General features: G+C 34.0%; 1 protein-coding gene across 1 annotated transcript in view; it reads left to right on the plus strand.

The window, feature by feature from the left end:
• The first annotated feature begins 212 nt into the window (after positions 1 to 212).
• The window catches only part of LOC149075777 (nephrin-like), a 154,345-nt gene continuing 134,220 nt past the window's right edge, over positions 213 to 20,337 (plus strand). The window contains exon 1 of the mRNA XM_089243287.1: positions 213 to 1,172. Within this exon, the coding sequence (XP_089099413.1) occupies positions 1,079 to 1,172 (94 nt within the window). The 5' untranslated portion in view covers positions 213 to 1,078. The remainder of the gene's footprint in view (positions 1,173 to 20,337) is intronic.

Below are 20,337 nucleotides of genomic sequence, written 5' to 3' on the forward strand. Positions count from 1 at the left end.
TGAATTTCGCATTCTATATCGTCATTTTTTTTTTTTTTTAGATATCGGATATTCCTGAAAGAGTAATAATAATCACACGAATACTGCTTTGAAATTTGAGATTCATTTCCCAACCGATAGATGTCACCGTTAGCGCATTCGGTCCACGTGAGGAAAAGCTGGAGAAATTTCCTGACTTGTCAACAACACAAGGGCTGCGACTATTGCCGCAGTGCGCAGGACCAGCCCTTCATTCGAAGTCGAGTTATCCTCAAGGCAACTAACTCAACTCGTTCTTGCTCCGATTTTTATCACCCTGCTCTCTGTATGTTCTTTGTCTTAAAGAATACACCACACGGCGGCGCGTTTTATTTCATTTTCCCGACTTTACTCTTCCGGAAATTTCACCTCATTTCATTTTTTTTTCCCGTTTGATACGAGTCTAAATACGGTCTATTCTTTTTCGTACCATCGATTGGATTTCACGAAACTGATTTATTTTGTGAGCAAATTAAAAGAAAAACAACAATATATTTAAGGAAAATATAATTATTTTGAAAAAAACTTTTTCTTGTGTCTGTGTGTGTGTTGGGAATCACAATAGATAAAAGATAGCAAAAGTGAAACACAAACTTTTAGTTGGAAAATTCAGTTGCGTGCAGTATGGAGATGAGGACTAGACGAAATGTTTTGCACGTGTGTCATCAACCTAAAGCTGTTGCGTGCTCAATTCGTGGCAAATACACACTCTCCGGTGACTGAATTGGAATGGAGCTATAGCACCTACTGTCTAGACAGCTAAAATCAAGCTCCACACATATAATCAGATATTCAACTGGTGTTCGCGATGAATTACTTCTAAATCATGACGTAAAATTAATAATATTTCTAAAATTTTATTGAGAATTGACTGAGCATATAAAGCGAATAATTACATGCATAATTCCACTAAGGAAAGACATCTATATACATTTTCGGAGTTGTGATGCATATTATATGTATACAATGCACTGCAGTGAAACAAACGTGTTGCTGTTGTGATCTGAAAAAATACTGTGGATTCGTAAAACTGTGTACAGTGTTGACAATTAGTTTATAAATGTTTCTTTTTCATCATCATCATCAGGATATTGCCATCATAATGACCGGGCTGAGGATGATCATCTTGTTAAACTTGTGGCATTTCATTAGTGGTGAGTAGAATCATATTCATACGCATTTCCCCTTTAATGGTGTTTCTCCAGCTGTATTGTACTGGGAATCGGTGCTGTTCCGTCGTCAGGATGATAGAAATTATTGCGCTTAACCGTAATTACACACCGATTGTTTATTATCAATATTAATTGAACTATTCCCGCCACGGGGAACACTTATTTAAAGAAAAGCATCGTACTTTATTTTCATCCCATAGTCACGCTTATCTGTCAGATTATCATTTTTGTGAAATAATTAATAAAAGATAATATAAGCAATACCTATATTATATCTTTAAAAAATATCATTTATCACTGAATGTGAAGAAGATGTTCATTCAATAAGAATAGTGAGATGTTGATTTTTTTTTTAAATATCGATTCAATTTCAATTTAAATGAAAGAAAATAATTACCATAAATATGAAGCACACCACTTAACACAGTTTGAGAAACATAGATTTTTACATTTCCGGAAGTTTTTTTTTTGTTATTTTGAGTAAAAATGAAATAAAGAAATAAATATGAATGATATACTCATACAAATATACAGTGTGCAAAAACACATATACGCATAAATGTAACAGCATATATCAGAAGGTTTCAGAATCAACCGTCAGACCACGCGGATGAACTTGCATTTTGATATTTTTAGTGATTTTTCTATTCTTATTGAATTGATAAAAACACAAATTTATTTATAATTCGTAGAGAAAATAAAAACCGTTATACAGAGTAAAATAACCTACAATACCGGACACTCCTGGTATTGGACACGCCTCTACCTTAACGGACACTTTCTTGAATTCCATCGACGAGACTGAATAGACCTGTCCATTGATAAACACGGACATTTCTCGTTAGAGGAGGTAATTTCCGGTCTCATGGGTGTCCGTTATGGGGACGTTATACTGTATTGTGTAAGCAAATATCTCGTTGATAAAAAGTGTAATTTCTGAAAATTCCATTTAAGAGCATTATTAAGAACGGTAAAAGTCAAGATATTCACAGGATCAAGGTCTTAACAGATAGAGAAGAACACTCTAGAAAGTATTGGTTAATAGAGCTCACTGCGTGTGACTTTCAATACCTCGCTTGAATCATACTATGATATAAAAAGTAAGTTCGAGGATGAAGATGTGTCTCCGTATTGGATTGTAAATAACACTCGTATTGGATACTTCGGTTCAAACGTTAACTCAAAGTTTCGATTTTATTTTTTTAATTTATCGAAACACGCAATTTCGATTATTTTATTCAATGATATCCAATGGGTATTTTTTCAATGTACTATTTTTTGTTGGTTTTTTTCTGTAAAATTTTCGGTATCATTTCGGAAATAATAAACAGCTCTATATTTTAATTTTTGTGCACGGAATATAAATAATATTATTTTTAGATAGATTATGTATCTAGATTTCATTATTACTGTTGCATGAAGCCATAGCGTATGGAAGATTAAGTTAAATATATACTTTTTCGTTAGCGTCCTCTGGGGGCAAAGATTACGATCGAGCATGTCAATTTAGGGACATGCCCGTGTCGGAAACGGGCATGTCAGCTAAGTCGTTAAGGAAAGAAATCAGAAGAATTAAAAACTTTTCCCAACGTTTGTCAAGTGATAAAGATGAGATTGTATAGATAAATCGGTTAATTGATTACAAAGTCGTTTGCAAACATTCTTACACAGTCTGATTATGATCGATAAGTTTTTTTCGATAAAACATTTTAATTCCAGATTCATACACAAAGAGAAATTGGTCATTATATCGATAATTATGCCGTAAATTCTTCCAACTCTTTTATTTTCATAATTTATGTATGAACTACTTCATTAAATTTATTGTGTTGATAATTTTGTTACCAGTATTAATTAGTAATTTTGTTATCAGTATTAATTAGTAATTTTGTTATCAGTATTAATTAGTAATTTTGTTATCAGTATTAATTAGTAATTTTGTTACCAGTAATACCAATAATTTACGCTAATTTTTGTTTGAATTAGTAATTTTGTTTATCAGTATTTTGTATCGGAAATATTGATTCTATCATCTTGTCACACGACTGCTATTTCATGAACGCAAAGATTCAGATCAAAATCCACAATTTGAAGCCGATTCCGAATGACTTCCTTTTTTTAGCTATCTCTCACCGAAAGATTGGTACTTTTATATTTGTCGCCATTTGTGTTTGTATGGCCGTTTCGGCTTCACTTCTTTTCTGTAAAGGGCTATCGTAAGCACAAAACTCGTACTGCTGTGTCAGGGGGTACTGAGCAGCTGCAGAAAATCACGAAACTTGGGAGCTTAATTTGGTACCGTAGGCTTGGAAGGAATATCTATAGGAATAGGAATGTCTTGGAATAGCAATATCTTTGAACTTGCGTTTGTTGCGAAAGTACCAATACTGTACGAATATACAGGAATATATGGAAGAAATTTACATGTTCGACTTAAAATATTGCATTCCCAAATCAATATTTTTTTTCTGGTATGTCGGGCGTTAGATTTATTCGACCCTGAAATGTACAGTATTTTTTGGTGCATAATTCACAGATTAACGCGTTGAAAAAATATCGGAATTTTTTAATGAAGACTTCATACTGCTGCGTCTCTTCTGATGATTTTTTCTCTGAAAGGTTACAATAGAAATAAATATATATTTAAAAAAAAATGATCTGTTAAAAAACATTTTTAAAGATTCATTTTTGGTGTCTAGATGCGAGTTGGAAAATTTAGGAATTTCTCTACAGAAACAAGACAAACAGCATTATCCGCTCCTTAACCATTACAGTGGCAATCCCAAGATAACTCGTCACAAATTTGATCTGCTTTATCCTTTAAGCGGTTTTTAAAATTTTCATGTTAAGAACCCAAGATATTTCGGTCACCCCGGAGTATCTTGGGTTCTTAACATGCTTTTATTTTCAATGTGGCAGTTATTATGCAGATCATGAAAATTTTAAAGAGCGCTTAAAGGGTTAAGTTCTCATTATTAATGAATGGAATTTTCACAAGCGGATTACACACCACCGCTGTGAACAATACGTTGATATTCTTATCATAGCTTCTAAGTTTGTATCTGTAGATTATATGCAGGAAATTGCGGTGTCTGCTTCTTTTATGCAAAGTTTGTAGCGACTGAACATTTGCGTGAAAAGAAAGACCACAGCAAGAAGATGATATATTTCAATACACATTTATTCAAGAGATTTGAACACTTTTAACAACATTTATTAGAGGAAAATAGACTAAAAAGTGCTTGGAAAAACAATTTCGCAGTTTCTAAATACTGTACCATACATTTCGTAACTTTTGGGATTCCCTAAATTATTATAATATTTTATTCATTTTACGTAGAATATTGAAAAATGCGAAGAAGAAATTGGAACTCTCTCCTCAAATCCTAAAACAGGACTCCAGCCTGGAGTTTTTGATGATCACACTACACTTATTTCACTAGTGGATATAAAGTTTAACAAAGAAAAAAATGTTCGATTTCTACCTCCTGGACTAAAGCTATTCCAGCCTCCATAAGTTGTTAACTAACAGCTTAGCCGTCGAGAAACGACCAGGAATGTAGGCCACATCGCAATCTTGAAGAGAGGGCTCAAATCATGTTTGTGCGGTCAACGCAAAGTTATCATTCAATCAATCAGAATTTCATGACCAGAACATCTCGGAGATGTTCGAAAATAAATGTCATTAAATAAATGTTAGTAAATAAATTCATGTCGAAAATAAACGAAACGCAACAATAAAAAAAAAGTAAATTATTTTACGCATTTTACTTTTTTCTCACCTATAAAACACATTTACAATTTAGAAGGTCACAGTGAAAAGATCACTGGTACTTAACGGACTATTCTATTTTCTGAAATGGAAATTCCACGGTGCTTTATTAAAATGAATATGTCTTTTTGTTTTGGGTACTGAACTATCCAGTAAGTACAGTTACGAAGTGAAAAAATACATATCTACTTCCATATTTACAGTTTTATGTATCAATATACAGTTTTATGTATGAATGACAATGCCACTTTGATGATTTTTTCAAAGCAAGGACCAACAACTTTACTTTTCCAAATTGAATAAACGCAGAAAACCAATCTCATTTTACATTTATGCGGTCACGGTGATCGAACGATGTGAATTTATTACGATATCGACACGGTAAACACAACTGTCAGAATGTTTTTTAAACAATAGTAATATGAAATAAAAAATATATGGGAATAATTAATATAAATATCAATAATAATGACACAAAACCATAATATAGTAATTTGAAAAAAATAATATAAAAAGTTTGTTAAAGTTTATTTTCCCGCATTAGAGGATTAGTAAAACGTAAAAGCAAGCTCATACAAAAATGCTTGATTTAATCTCAACGAAGTATATTCGTAATGAGATCTACAGTTTTTAACTATTTTTATCAGAATTTTTTCATCAAAAATTTTTTTCGAATTAAATGTTTTCTCGAAAAGTATTTTCTTCCATTTATAACGAGAATCTTTTCTCATTTACCGAATCAAATTAAGCAGTGATTAATGAAATAAGAGCGAGAAAGAAAAAAAAAACAACCCGTCAAATAAACTCTAAACGAATTTTTTGACTGATTGTAAATAGTTAAGCAATTCCAATTAAATTCCTATTTTGCAACAAGTAATCATTGCTAAATCTCTGAATCGTTGCAGCTGTTTTCTTCGGAAATAACGAAATAAATGGATACATGTAAGTATATTTACTGAGATGGATTTCTCCCCGTGATAATTAAAAAAAATAAAAACCCTACTAAGAATATCTTACACGTTTGGTCTGGTACGCTAATGATGTTTTGATAATTATTAATTTTCGATAGTAGTTACAGATTAATTCGCGTTTTTTTTTAAGTTATCATCACTTTTGTAGTGGTTACTTAAACTATAATTGTCATTTAATCGATATTTTCTGATGCGATACTGTCATTTTTATCCAATTTAGATTCGAAACTACGGTTAATTACCAATTTCGAACAAATTTTATTCATTGTGTGTTAACCGATAGTGTGTTAATCTTGTGTGTTTTCACCGCTGGTCCGCGAAACATTTCTCTCAATTCACGTAAATATATTTTTTTACTGGTCCTAAAATTATTTCTCCTATTTAATTTTTTTTTGCCAGCCCTCGAATTATTTCTCCTATTTGTGATTTTTTCTTCAAATTATTTTTGTTTTTTATGTATGTTTTACCGGTCCTCAAACTATTTTCCATATCCTATGTACTTCCCCCGCTCCTCAAATTATTTCTCCTACTTACGTATTGAGCTCGGTAGCCCACGCAGGTCGACAAGATCGTCTCGCCTAAGGGACTAAAGGATGTTTGGAAGTGTTGTGAGTTCGATACCCGGTTCGTCCTTTCCTGACACAAGCGCACACTCAACAGAAACGGCGACATGAGATACATTATATATTGAAGAACCGTATGCACCTCGCGGCCCATCTCAAAGAGATATCAAAGTGTTTCCGGAGGATGGGTGTATTCGGAAATTTATTAATTTATGTAGAAAATAAGAAACAACGATATTTCATACATACATATATATACAATAAGGAATCTGTTGTATATATATATATAAGGGGACGATCATAACATTGCTCACAATTAATCGGTCCGTAATCATACCATTATCCTTATGTAGATAGTCGCAAAATAATCTTGTCTTCTATATGATAGATTCTGCAAATAAATTCATACAACGCTAATCGCATAGATTTTCAGTATAAGCAATCACTCCGGAATAAGATATGAATTATCGTCGGGTTGGTGCCCGATCTTACCTTTCCATGTTTTCCTAAGGGAAAAAAATCTCCTTCCTTTTTAAGGAACATTTAAAAAAAATTTATTCACTTTACGCGCACTCGGTATTTTTTTTATAAAATACTATCGATATTTTTGTACAGTTGAACTCGAGCATTTCGGATTTTAATTGTTGCTCATTGTTTTTTTCTTGAATTTCAACTTCAACAACGTGCAGCTTTTTCAAACATCACAAAAATTTACCCATATTTTGTGCCATGAAAACTTTTTAACTGATTTTAAGTAAAAAAAAATCCCATGTTAAAGTATGCAACATCGTAGTGTTGAGAGCTACACAAACGTTCAAGACATTCGAATGAGTTGTGTTCGAAAAAGTTTCTTTATCTAGCTAAAAACGTGGAGAAAAGAGCATTCCAGTAGAAAACATTAGCATGTATATAATGCCTGTGTCAGCAGTTTATATTAAAATATTTTTTAAATATTTTTTAGTACAGGTAGAAAAAAACTTGAACACAGTTAGACGCAGAAAATTTCAGAGGTTTGGAAATTGAAAAACTCGAATATGTGTTTTCTGGAAAGTTTGCGTTCACCAACCCCCCCCCCCCCCCCCTAATAGGTATCCATTCTAAATCTCTTGTTGACTCATAAGACGGGTAATCTGAGCGTGAATGTTGACCACTTGCTCCTACAGCTCACGTCTTAATGTGGAGTAGATGTAGGTTACGGTCCAGGAATTGAATCAACTTTTGCAAACGTCGAAAGTTCAGAGGGTTGTCTAGAATTCTTATCTTCCAGTATTCTGGACTCTGGCAGTTGGCCAAAATGGAAGTCTTTTGTCTGAGGGTATGCATCGACACACCCCTGACATAGTCCTAAGGACATACAGGTAAACTCCGTAAATCGGACACCGCCATCCCACTCAGTACAGTTCTGACTGGGTGAGACGGAAATAAATCCCGAATCGAGAGTCAGCGGAACCAGATTCGAGGAGGGTGCCGACCCTCTTAATGTCCGTCGTGTTTGTCTGAGGGTATGCGGTGATGTAATGCCAGAGTATAAACCATTTGAACCCCAGATGCATACGTTGTTACTAAAGCGTATATACACCGGAAAATAAATATGCTCGGTGAAAGCGATTGCAGCATGGAATCACAAAAGAAAATAAGTAGCTACACCTCAGGGAGTCCCACACCGAGAGGTTAGCACACCAGCCTCTCGTGGAGTATACAAAAAAGAATGCTGCCGTTCGTGGAATTGGCAATAGGTCGTAGGTCCCGGTCTGATTTGCCCTCCTGTGCAAAAAATTACCGTGATGGGAATCTAAAATTTACGCATTTTTTTTGCCGCTATTCAAATAATTTATTCTGCCGTATATATTTGCCGGAACGCAAATCATTTCTCCGATTTACGTATTTTTGCTGGATCTCAAATTATTTTTTCTATTCATTTATTTTTTTTACGGTCCGCAAATCATTTCTCCTGTTTATCACATTTTTGCCGGATCTCAAACTATTTTTGCCCATTCTAGCCTGTCTGTGAAATTTTCAACTATTGACACCGATCCGCAGTCGTAAAGAAAGGACTGCGAATAATAGGCTGACCACTCGTTTTTGGAGACTACTTGCGGTAGCCGTATATGAACCGGTTCTCATTTGCAAAATTCTCACCGGCGAGAGCAGTCTTACCTTGATATACTTACATAACATCAAAATTCAGGCAATTACTATTTCCACTTCAAAATAATATGGAAGACAGCTGGCATCACTATTAGAACACCAAAGACACGCACGCGCGCACATACACACTATATCCGACAACATAAATACGTTAGGGTCACACATAAACTCAGGACACGCATCCCGACATGTATCAATTCGTTAGAAATTCCGCAAAGGAATGTGTGTACGAGGTGCTTAAACGATCAAGTAGCAATGCTAGCCATTCTAGTTTGTGCGGTCGCCTTTCATTTCAATCTCTCTCTTATACAAGTGGAACTTGTAGCTTTGTGTCCGGAAAGATTTTGATGATAATGGAGCGGGTTTTGAACTATTCAAGAGGCCTCTAAACCATTTTTTGGTAGAGAATTATAATTACAGGTATCCGATCGAAATATAGGGCGATTCAAAAGTCACCAAACAAACTAAACACCTATATTTCAGTAAATAATAATAATCATATGACAATGGAATAAACTCGGACACGCATGATAATATAACGTCAGATTTTTTCGGAAATGGGAAAAAAGTTAGTTTGTCTACCAGATGACACTACACCCGCAACAACGCATCAAATGTATAGGATTTTATGAGTAACATTTTGATTGTTTCATTGTCAAAACATTTCTTTCTCATATTCCATTTTATGGTTGTAGTCCTATAATGGTAGATATATTTTCCTAATGTAGAAAAAAGACGTCCTCTCCTTTGTTAAAACAATATATACGGGGAACTGGCTGTGTGAGGAAATATCGATGTTAGGAAAGAAAAATTTTTTCATCTCTGCCCTCACGGGGACACGAACCCTGCCCCCAGGAGAGCAGATTTCCTAACATCGATATTTCTTTACACAGCCAAACTGGCTGTGTAATATGTGTGCCAAAATATACTGGCTGTGTCCGTATATATCGTATATTTTTATGTTCCAAAAACCAAACTCTGTTATATCATGAGTATCTGTGCCTATTCCGTTGCCACATGGTTTTAATTTACTGAAATATTGCTGTTTAAAATGTTTTCTGATATTCGAATTGCTCTCAATTTGTTTTCTAGAAAAGCGTGATATCAGCGCAAATAACGTCAATTTACTCCCGTTAATAAGATAAAGTAGCTATTATAACGCTGCAATATAAATGCAATTACGCAATCTAATGGAAGGCAAGAGTGTGTTCCCAACATAGATATAACTTACGGACATATTTATCATACTCAATCTTGATGTATCTAGTATCTCTACATGAAGAATCTACCACCGTTTCATCCCGAAAAACGTGACTGTATGGCAATTTGCATGTACGTTTCCCGCACGTCCTGCTAACTACCTTCCAGCTAAGATGTGAGAAAATTACAGTGGATGATTATGTTTTGGAACGAATTTGATTTTTTTCGTACAGATTTTTTTATGAAAACTTTTCTAAAGGAAAAATCTGTTCTAATTTGCCCATCAGCTCAATTATTCATCACACTATCTAACTCCATAAATAACAAACTATAGCCTAATCATAGTTATCACCCCAAAAAATATCCACTTCCGCTTATTTTATAAAAGTATGGTACAGACAAGATTTTCAAAAATCCATCGCAATAACTGACAAATTATGTGTCATTTGAGAGTAATCTTATCCACGCTAAGATTTATTCGTTCTTCTCGAAAAAAGAAAGAGTGAAATAGAAATAGCGTACCACAACGTGAGTCGAAACCGAATTTACAATTTAACTTCCCGACATTCTTTCATAACTGAACTTTATAATTGAACTCAAATATTGAGTATAATATAATACAAAATACAGTGAAACCTCGGCTAATGAATACGTTTTTCGTGAAAATTTTCTGCCTCTACTAACGAACACGGAATCGCCTTACGAAAATTTTCATTGATATGAACGCCGATGCAAGAATAAAACAAACACGTTGTGAGCTGAATTTTCGTGCCAATTATCAATCATCAGAATTAAAAAATTGCTATCATTTGAGCCCGATTAACTCATGTCCATCTCAGAATCTTTTTCCTGATGAACTTTCACTTCCCTTTCTGAAATTTTTTGAACTATTTCATGTAAAATGAAAATAACCAATTGAAAAATGTATTAGAAAAAGAGGCCTATGTCCACAGAGCACGCATTCTTCAGTGCAAGGCACTTAGCATCAAATTGGACAGTCTGGAGTTCTAGGAACTTAACTTTTCCATCTGAATGTATTAGAGAAACAGGAACGAGCTGACCAAATCACAAACGGATGGGTGCACCTAAGAATTTTAACGGATTGTGTTACCACCTGTTTTGGTAGACTAAAGCTGGTGTTGGCTGTGTAGATAGTGTGCAAAATCAAAAGATCTTCAGTATATCACGTTCCTGTAAATTTTCATTTCTCCAGCTTTAAAGCTGTTCAGTTTAGTCTCTTCAGACCATTTTTTCTATCTTTCTTTATAGTGTTTTTAGAGTTCTGGAAATTCTATCTATACATTTTGGGCCTTACCTGGAACAAATTAAACAATTATCCATAGAAACCTATCACGTTTCGGCTAACGAACGCGAGTCCAGAAGAATTATATTCGTTAGCCGAGGTATCATTGTAAAGTTGTTGGTTTTCCAAATTATATCTTCCGATTTTACTTCCTACACCATTACGTATTTTTAATAATAATAATAATAATAATAAAGAATATAAATACGAATTCCAATTAAAATAAATTGCCCCATTCTTTCCAACCCTCTGGGATTACAACTCTAGATAAATCAGGGAAAAAATTCCTTTAATAAGAAACTGTGGTTAATAACTAAAATAACTTTTTTATATAAATAAAAAAAAAATAGGACAAAAAATTTGAGATCATTTTTGGTCATTACGACGAGAAACAATATGGTAATAAAAGAAAATTTAGAGAAAAAAAGACGATCATTAATTATCTGATGAGATCAAGATTCCACTCTATAAGAGGCTCAAGGAATTTAAGTAAATGAGACGAAAGGGGGACACAGGAATAAATAAAAGTGCTTTACGGAAATTATTTCATTACAGTGGCGTATACAGTGGAGAAAACGAACAATACAGAATGATCATCTCTCTCCCCTATTTTTAATCGTGACAGCTCATTAAGTTTTAATTACTCAGAATGTACCTGAAGAAGAAGGATAAAGTTGGATTTCCGTAAAGCCACTTGAAAGGATACTATTTGAGGGAAGAGGGGGCATCTACCCCATGGGACAAGATGGAGTAAAACCTCACACACAACCAAACGTTTATCCTCTCAAAACAGAGTACATCGGCAAACATTGTTAAGTTTTCCTCAGTAGGAATTGCCTCAGTCTCTTTGTTTTTGTGTCTTTTTTTCCTCAGGAAACCACTCAACTTGGGAGGCAATTAAAATCGATTGCTCGTTTCGTTGAAGAGGACAATGAAGCAGGGTTTTTATTTTCGTCTTGAGCAACCTACAAAAGCGCAACCCAACTTACTAAAAGGACTTTTTTCTCCGCCCACCCCACACTATTCCCCTCAACGTTAATTAGTGTCATTCAACGCAGAAGCCTCCAATAATTTAGTCGAATTAGCTGGGAAATCTCTTCGTTGAGTAAACGTCGAATCACCGTCGAAGGTAAAAAGGATAAGCTGAATAAAGCCATTGAATTTTTAGGTTTCCTCCTTTAGGGGTCCCTTGGAATTTGTATTCTTATAGCAAATCTGTAGTAGCTTCCTTTTATATTTACTTTATTTTTTTTTTTTTTTTTTTGCTATTTCCCTCTTTTGTCTTGAGTTGAATCTATTTTATTAGTAGTAAGCGCCGTTTTCGAGTCTAATTAAGATATAGAGTATGAGCTGATAATGGCGGAACTCTTCGTACTGTAGGGAAGAAAAAAAAATGCTTTCATTAAGACGGGATGAATCGACAATTTATTTTTATTAACGTGATCTCAACGAGAGGATATAAATCGAATATTCGATTAATCCGAGTGGAAAGGAATCGCGAAAGGAGAGAATCTTATGCTGGGAGAAAAAGAGGAAAAATTGCAGAAAATTCAGCAGGAAATTTTCTTTTTAGGGATTCAGTTTCATTTCCAAATACTTATCAAGAATAAATTCAATTCGAATTCGAATATTCATTAGGTAGAATTGGTAATCTGCAATGTTGATAAATATCCATTAATTTTTTATTAAAGTTGGGAGAAATGTTTTGCTTGCTAAGATTCAAAGGATTCACGTATCACAAATGCTAACATTATTTTTGTGTGTTTGAGTTCCTGAAACATCCGATATTGGTTTGAATTATTTATTACCTTCAGGTAAATTTATTTATCCTTGCACTTTAAGCGATAATTGCTTTAATCTCTTTCTCATTCTGGAAATATTTTTTCTTGTATTTTCGTTAGCATTGTGAATGTGGTACAAGTTGGGGTTTTACTGATGTATTGCTGAAATAACTCTGGGATGGTGATGTCCGTTTCCTTTCCATGAGTCGTGCTATCCGAGTGGTACCACGATGATCATCTACCTTACGTTCTTCCAATTATGTTACTTGGCAGTTATAGTTCCATTTTCCTGCTACTTTAAGTGTCCTTTCACTGTAATAGAGTGGCAGCACTCACCAAGGGCTGTTGTCTTGTTTATTTATCGAAGCAGTGCTGAATAATCCCACAATACCCGAGATCAATATCGGTAGGTTTTCGAGAAAGGCGTTCAATCCATTTTCGTAGACTGAAATTCAACCCAATGAATATATTATAGGAATGTCTCCTTAACTAGATGTGGCTATGGATCCTACGGGCAAGTGTAAGGGGCATCCATTTTTTTTTAAATCTCGCCAAATTGAGCCTACAACGATGCAGATATCCAAAAACTACATTTGCCTTGTATGTTGAAAAACTTACAAGGAACGAAGTTTACTTTCGTATGCTGCTTTTCTCTGGTTCCTTTTTCCCTGTTTTCTTTATTTCTGAGGCAGCGATATATATATTCTGTCTTCTGTAAGTTTTATGACTTTGTCACATGGGAGGAAAAAAAACCCCACTATTTTCTTGAATTTTGTATTTTTCTCTCTGACTCTTCTCTATCTCAGAGAATATGATATGGACTGCGTAAACGTATAAATCCTAAAAGCCAATACTTTACATTTTCTTGGTTGTCAGAAATGAAATTGATTTCCCCCTCAAAATACTCAAATTGTGAACGTATAATTGAAATACATATGATTTTTATAGAGGTTGATATATTCATTCAATATGAAAGTATTTTGGAAATCTTTTACATTCAAGTCCAACACACACGCATGCGGCTAATGCTGGTGCACCGTACGTGCAACTCGTAAACTCCCTATGGATTTTTAATGAATTTGTGCATTCCGGAAACAAAATAATTTGTATTTATTTACTTGTGATCTTCAATTATTTAAGATGCTCAAAAAGTGATGCCATCTGCCTTCTATATCAGCATAGATGCCAATCCCTAGACATAAAATCACTTTCACACATTTATTCAGAGAAACATAGAATTTCTTGTACTTACACTAAAATTCCTGCACAACACTAGAGAGACTCACCCTCAGACGGCAAAGTGCAGAAATACACTTCTGGCACAATTCGTTTGCTAGTAAATTGCGAAAGAAATAATTTTCGGAAGAAAATCTGGTGATGACCGAAGTCATGGTAAGTTTGAAAGATTTGGGAAAAAAAAAATCCATTGTATGTATAGATATGTTACAGCCAAAGCCTGAAATGGTTAGCTCGCGAAGTGGCTAGAAATCCCCCGCCAATGTCCGAAAGGAAGGTTATTTATAAAAACCCATCACATCGTATCATCAGTCACGTCAGGATACGGTAATCATTTTGTTTCTTTGAAATTTGAGAGAAAAAACTATATGTGCATATTATTTTATAAGTAGAGTTTTTTCTCTCTCGTCACATGGAGCTAATTTGATACAGCTACTTTATAATTATAGCCGTGTATCACACGTTACCAATAAAAGAAAATGATTTGAGACCTACTGGACCCCGTCTTACATCGCACATTCGATATTGGTCACGCTTCTCCAGCCATTTCGCGAGTTGACCGGCTAAAGACTGAATTATTTCCACAAATCGGACTTTGGCCAAAACTCTCGGCCATTTAGCAAAGTGACCACACTGCGGCTTGGCAGTAACAGATATATTTTTTTAGTTAATGAACTCAAATTCTAACCCGACCAGTTCGGCAAAAAACAAAAAAGCACAAAAAATCACAGTTTTTCCTGGTTATTCATCATGAACAGGTATGGTTTTTGAAATAGAAATGTGTTAATTATATTCAATGAGCGCTGAATATAACAAATTACTTGAAAAATGCAATCAAAATTATGTATTGAACATTTATTGCAGCGTATTATTGAAATTTCGAGCATAAAAAAAGAGAATTTCCATAATTGTGTGCGAAAAAAGCTACAACTTATTGCTAAAAAAATCTATTTTTTTGGTTTTGCGGGTGATTCAATGACCTTTTTCTTTCTGGTGTTTGACTTTCTATATAATCTCACTTTCTATAGAGATTTTAATAACTAAAACTTCTTTTTTAACTTCTTTTAGTTATCTAATTTTTAATACAGTTGAAAATCTAAATTTCACTCAAGAGCCATTAACTACGTATAATGTAGATTGATATTATGAAATTCCGAAAGTAAACTTGAACGGAGAGTTAAACGTCATACAATATTTAACAAATTCAATTTTTTTTAATGTTAGCGTTTTATTTAGTTCTTGAATAAAAATTGCGTGTTGCGGAACCGTCATAAATTAAATTGAAGCTACGGCATTTCTACAAAATAATTTTATTTTGCTTACTTTTCGTAGCCTGACTTAAACATTCCAGCCGCTTATTTACCGGAAATCTACTTACTTATTATGTTTCGGATATTAAATTCCTTAAAATAGAAATTTGGAATTATTAGAACCAGTGGAAGAGGAAATAGATGCATAATTTCTCAGTGTATGAAACCTAACTGAAAGTAAATCAGACTTGCACATTTGCTTGCAAAATCACGAAATTGCAAAATTTTTTCTGTAAAAAAAATAAAAACGAAAATTTCATGAAAAACTTTCTTCTGTGATAAATGTATTCAAGAGAAAAAAAGAAAATTGCTCCTCCCTCTCTGTGATCTCAAAAAAAAAAATCCCCATATGCTGTATATATGGTTTGCACTGCACGGATTATCGACGTACCCAGTACACAATGCCCGATTAGGCGGGTATTCGATTATACGGGGAAACAATTGAATTGCTGCTCCAAACCGTTGATATGGTTCGCGTCTTGAGAACTGATGAAAGATTAAAATTAATAAAGCTTCTGGAAATCAAAATGCATCAAATCAAATAAACATCAAAATGATTTTTTTTTTCATTTTATTTGAATAACGCGGTACATGAAGCCACGACGTTGTGTATATTTTAACTTTCATTGAAATAAAATTGCGCCCCCTACGGACCAAACAGAAAAAAAAATTAAATACACTAGAGCCAGATTGGGCACAAGGATTAGAGAATTAACCCTTTATCCTCATTCCACTAGAAACGGAGCCATTGTCGCGTGTAACAAACAACAACCATCCCAATCCGTTCTGTCACTCCGCCATCAATGATACGTGTCGGAAAGAAACAATCTCAGTGCTGCGTGTATTTTTAACAGGAAAATTTGAGAATTGACTTGTGATATCAAACACACAAACGCAGCAGCAGAACCTTCCCCATTTTTGTAGATCAAAATGCATCACCGTAGTTATGATTACAGGGTTGTATGTATCCGAATGTGGCTACATAGTCTATATGTTCAGCAGCTATTATTATTTGTATGGATATATTTGCTTGACTAAAACAGAGTTCCGACCTAACCCAGATTTCCAATTTGATTTTGCCAGTACGGCAAAAATGACTCTTTTTCGGTGTTCCTTTAAGATTAGGTTCGGTTTATTCAACATAAATCACATTATTTATCATGTTTCAAAGATTGACTCCTTGAAATATAAACTTGGAGTTATTAAAATCAGTGGGAGAGAAAATCGACGCATAGTTCCACGATGGATACTCGAGTGGTTAAAAATCCATATTTTTTATGGGCATCTATTTTCAGTCACATCGTTATGCATTTTGCCCGTTGTGGCCTTTGTATTTGCATTGGGAAACTCATAAAGAAATCAGACTAGCACATTTGTTTACGGAAGTACAAAATTTAGAAATTTCTGGAAATTAGAGGAAAAAAAAAGAATCTGAAACATGAAGCTAATCAAAAAGAAAAGAAAATTGCTTCTCTCTGGTGATCTCACAAAATACTTTATTTCTCTCCATATATACACATTCTTTGCATTTACAATGTAACATCTACGTTAGCCTTATGTATGTAAGAAAAGTCGTAGGCCACGCTCAGAAATCGATTTGAAGCATCTTTCGTCTATTATAACCTACAAAGGAAGAAAAAAGAAACAAAGGGGGAAGTTTTATTGCAGATCACGTGGGACATAACTGTCCAAATTCGATATCAAGAGAAAAGAAAACGAGGGACATATCGCCGGGCTTTAGAATTAACCCTTTACCCTCCTTCTAGTAAAACTAAAGCCATTGCCGTGTATAACAAACAACAACAACAACCATCCCATCCGGTCTGTTACTCCCGCCATCAACGATACATGCCGGAAAGAAAACGACACTCACAATCTCAGTGTTACGAGCATTTTCAAAAGAAAAATTCCGAGGCTTGGATTGTGAAATGAAACTCACACAAACGCAGCCGCAGATGCCATTCTTTTTCCTTGTCGGTGGTGGTAATGCACCTCCATGTCTTCTACAGTTTCTTCTTCATGGTCATTTTATATTTAGATAGGTTTTAGTGCTCTTGCTTCCCTTACTTTATTTTTTTTTTCTGTGCTGCTTATCTCCTGTTGGAAGTTTCCATCTTTATGTTCGGTTTGTATCACCTTTCCTTGGAGCCACAAAATTAGGAAAACTAAAGCCGAGGGATAAAAATGCATGCGTGCATAGTGAGATAGCGAAACACAAACAAACAAAAACAAAATATATAAAAGTTTTAGGATGGCAATGGAATGGGGAGACACTTTCTCTACAGTATTTTCTTTCCGCGAAAAATATAGCGGATTCTTCAGTTTACTTTCGTATGCTGCTTTTCTCTGGTTCCTTTTTCCTTGTTTTCTTTATTTCTGAGAGGCAGCGATATATATATTCTGTCTTCTGTAAGTTTTATGACTTTGTCACATGGGAGAAAAAAAAATCCACTATTTTCTTGAATTTTGTATTTTTTTCTCTGACTCTTCTGTATCTCAGAGAATGTGATATGGACTGGGTAAACGTATAAATCCTGAAAGCCAATACTCTACATTTTCCTGATTGTGAGAAATTAAATTGATTTCCCCCTCAAAATATTCCAATTGTTAACGTATAATTGAAATACAATACATATGTGTATCATTTTTATACAGGTCGATATATTCATTGAATATGGAAGTATTTTGGAAATCTTTTACATTCATGTCCAACACACACGCATGCGGCTAATGCGGGTGCACCGTACGTGCAACTCGTAAACTTAATGAATTGGTGCATTCCGGAAACAAAATAATTTGTATTTATTTATTTGTGATCTTCTATTATTTAAGATGCTCAAAAAGTGATGCCATCTGCCTTCTATATCAGCATAGATGCCAATTCCTAGACATAAAATCACTTTCACACAGTTATTCAGAGAAACATGGAATTTCTTTTGTTTGTATCAGGAGAAACGGGAAGGGGCAACAACTTCCTGATTGGAAATCAGAGCACAAGGAGGACCGTATAAAAATTTAGATTTTTTCATTTTGCGTTACATATTGTATTTTCACTCTTAAAACTGGTACAGGGTAATTTTTGAACGCCTGTTGAGCAGTTTTTGAACTGGAAGAAAATATACAGAAAATGACCGTAATGTGACAAAAACGATAAAATGTGAAAATTTATATATCCTTATTATAAACATCTCTTTAGTATTTGTATTCAGACCTCAACTGGTTGGAAATGAAAATTTTATTGCCCCCCTCTCAAAAGCAGAATTTAAATCATTCATTTAATAAGCACTCTCCATACGAAGGAATTCCACGAATTCACTTAAAAATGCGATAAGGAAAAACAAACATCTCAAATAAAAGAAAAAAAAACGCTATAAAGAAGGTATAAATTATTAATCCATTTCCCTTCTTTTCTATTTCAGTTAAATTTTCTGTCCTGATATAAACATTAATATACCCTATAGAAAATTTTTCCCCTCATATTTATTCGCTTGCTATACCAATTCCAATCTTGCGATTCTCATTCCAATCACATCCATTTATTATTCTTTTTCAGATATTTGATATAAATATTTGTTTATAAATTAGAAATATACATACTTCTATGAATTATATTGTTAATTCCAGTTGGAAATGCATTCTCATTTGGTGATGGAGTACGAGTTGTGCAAGTGATATATGATGGTGGGGGGAGGAAAGATTATCTTTTCGTATTTTATCGTAATGTGTTTTGATCAAAACTCCAGTTTCTTCCGGGAATTCATCGGAAAATGTTAAACATTAGTTTCCGAAATTTGTAAAATAAAAAACTCTGAGTGATTAGACGAGTCTCGTAATGCGCTTTCAAGATGAATTATTCCCTCGAATTAGTTTGAGTGGAATGTCTTTATTAGTTGAATCCGTGGTGATTCTTTTTTTTCCAGATTTAATAATAGTAAATTGAGACATTCCTAAATTTTAATTTTTTTGTAAATAAATATTCGAAATATATTGCGGATAATGGTGATACATGCATTTATTTCTCGAGACTTGAAAAATTATGAGAAAGAGTTAAATGATTATGAAAAGAGTAATTTTTAATTTAAATCTCGTTCGATTTAAATTAAAAATGAAGAAAATATCAGATGCTTTTTGATTGATATGGGTCTTCAATTAATGGAGAAAAGAAACATTATACTGCAATGAGAATTTACAATACTGCTTTTGTCCTCTATGAAGTACCCATAGTACTCGGTGCTCGTGTCAATTTTGTGCCCTCGAGCACTTGATCAACTTTCCAATTAAATGCGTTGTACAAATTGCATTCAAGTATTGAAATCATCCTGATTTCACGCATTGGTATGCCAAACTTGACGTCAGGGTGCTCTTCTTTTGATGATAGCTAAAAGCAGTGTTCAAGAGTAGAAAAAGATTGAAGACCTCTGGTCTATAGTCTAATAATGCTGAAGGCTTCTCGATACTACGATATCCTTTACTATGGTGATTATAAACCCCTCTATAACGATGTTTTTTGCGGAGATAAACCCCTCTATAACGATGTTTTTTGTGGAGATAAACCCGCTCTACAACGATATTTTTTTTAATATTTCACTCAAAATATATATTATATTCAAAATATAATATATTTTGGAACTCATCGCATATATTAGTTATTCGGAGGACATAAACTAATATAGGGATTTACCTGATCTCTTAATACTACATATTTCCTATGCCTCTTACTTTGCACTTGCTAAAAATAGCAAAATGCATATTTCATGAAAAAAAACAACTACAACAGCAACAACAACATTTTACAGAGAGTAGTGATTTCTGCTATGACGGCCTGAAGGGTTAAGGCAGTGTTTCTGAAAGTATGCGTGATGG

The sequence above is a fragment of the Pholcus phalangioides genome, unplaced genomic scaffold, assembly GCF_987345545.1.
Source record: "Pholcus phalangioides strain wild (caught in Gottingen) unplaced genomic scaffold, Ppha-v1.0 ptg000015l_1, whole genome shotgun sequence".
Taxonomy (NCBI): domain Eukaryota; kingdom Metazoa; phylum Arthropoda; class Arachnida; order Araneae; family Pholcidae; genus Pholcus; species Pholcus phalangioides.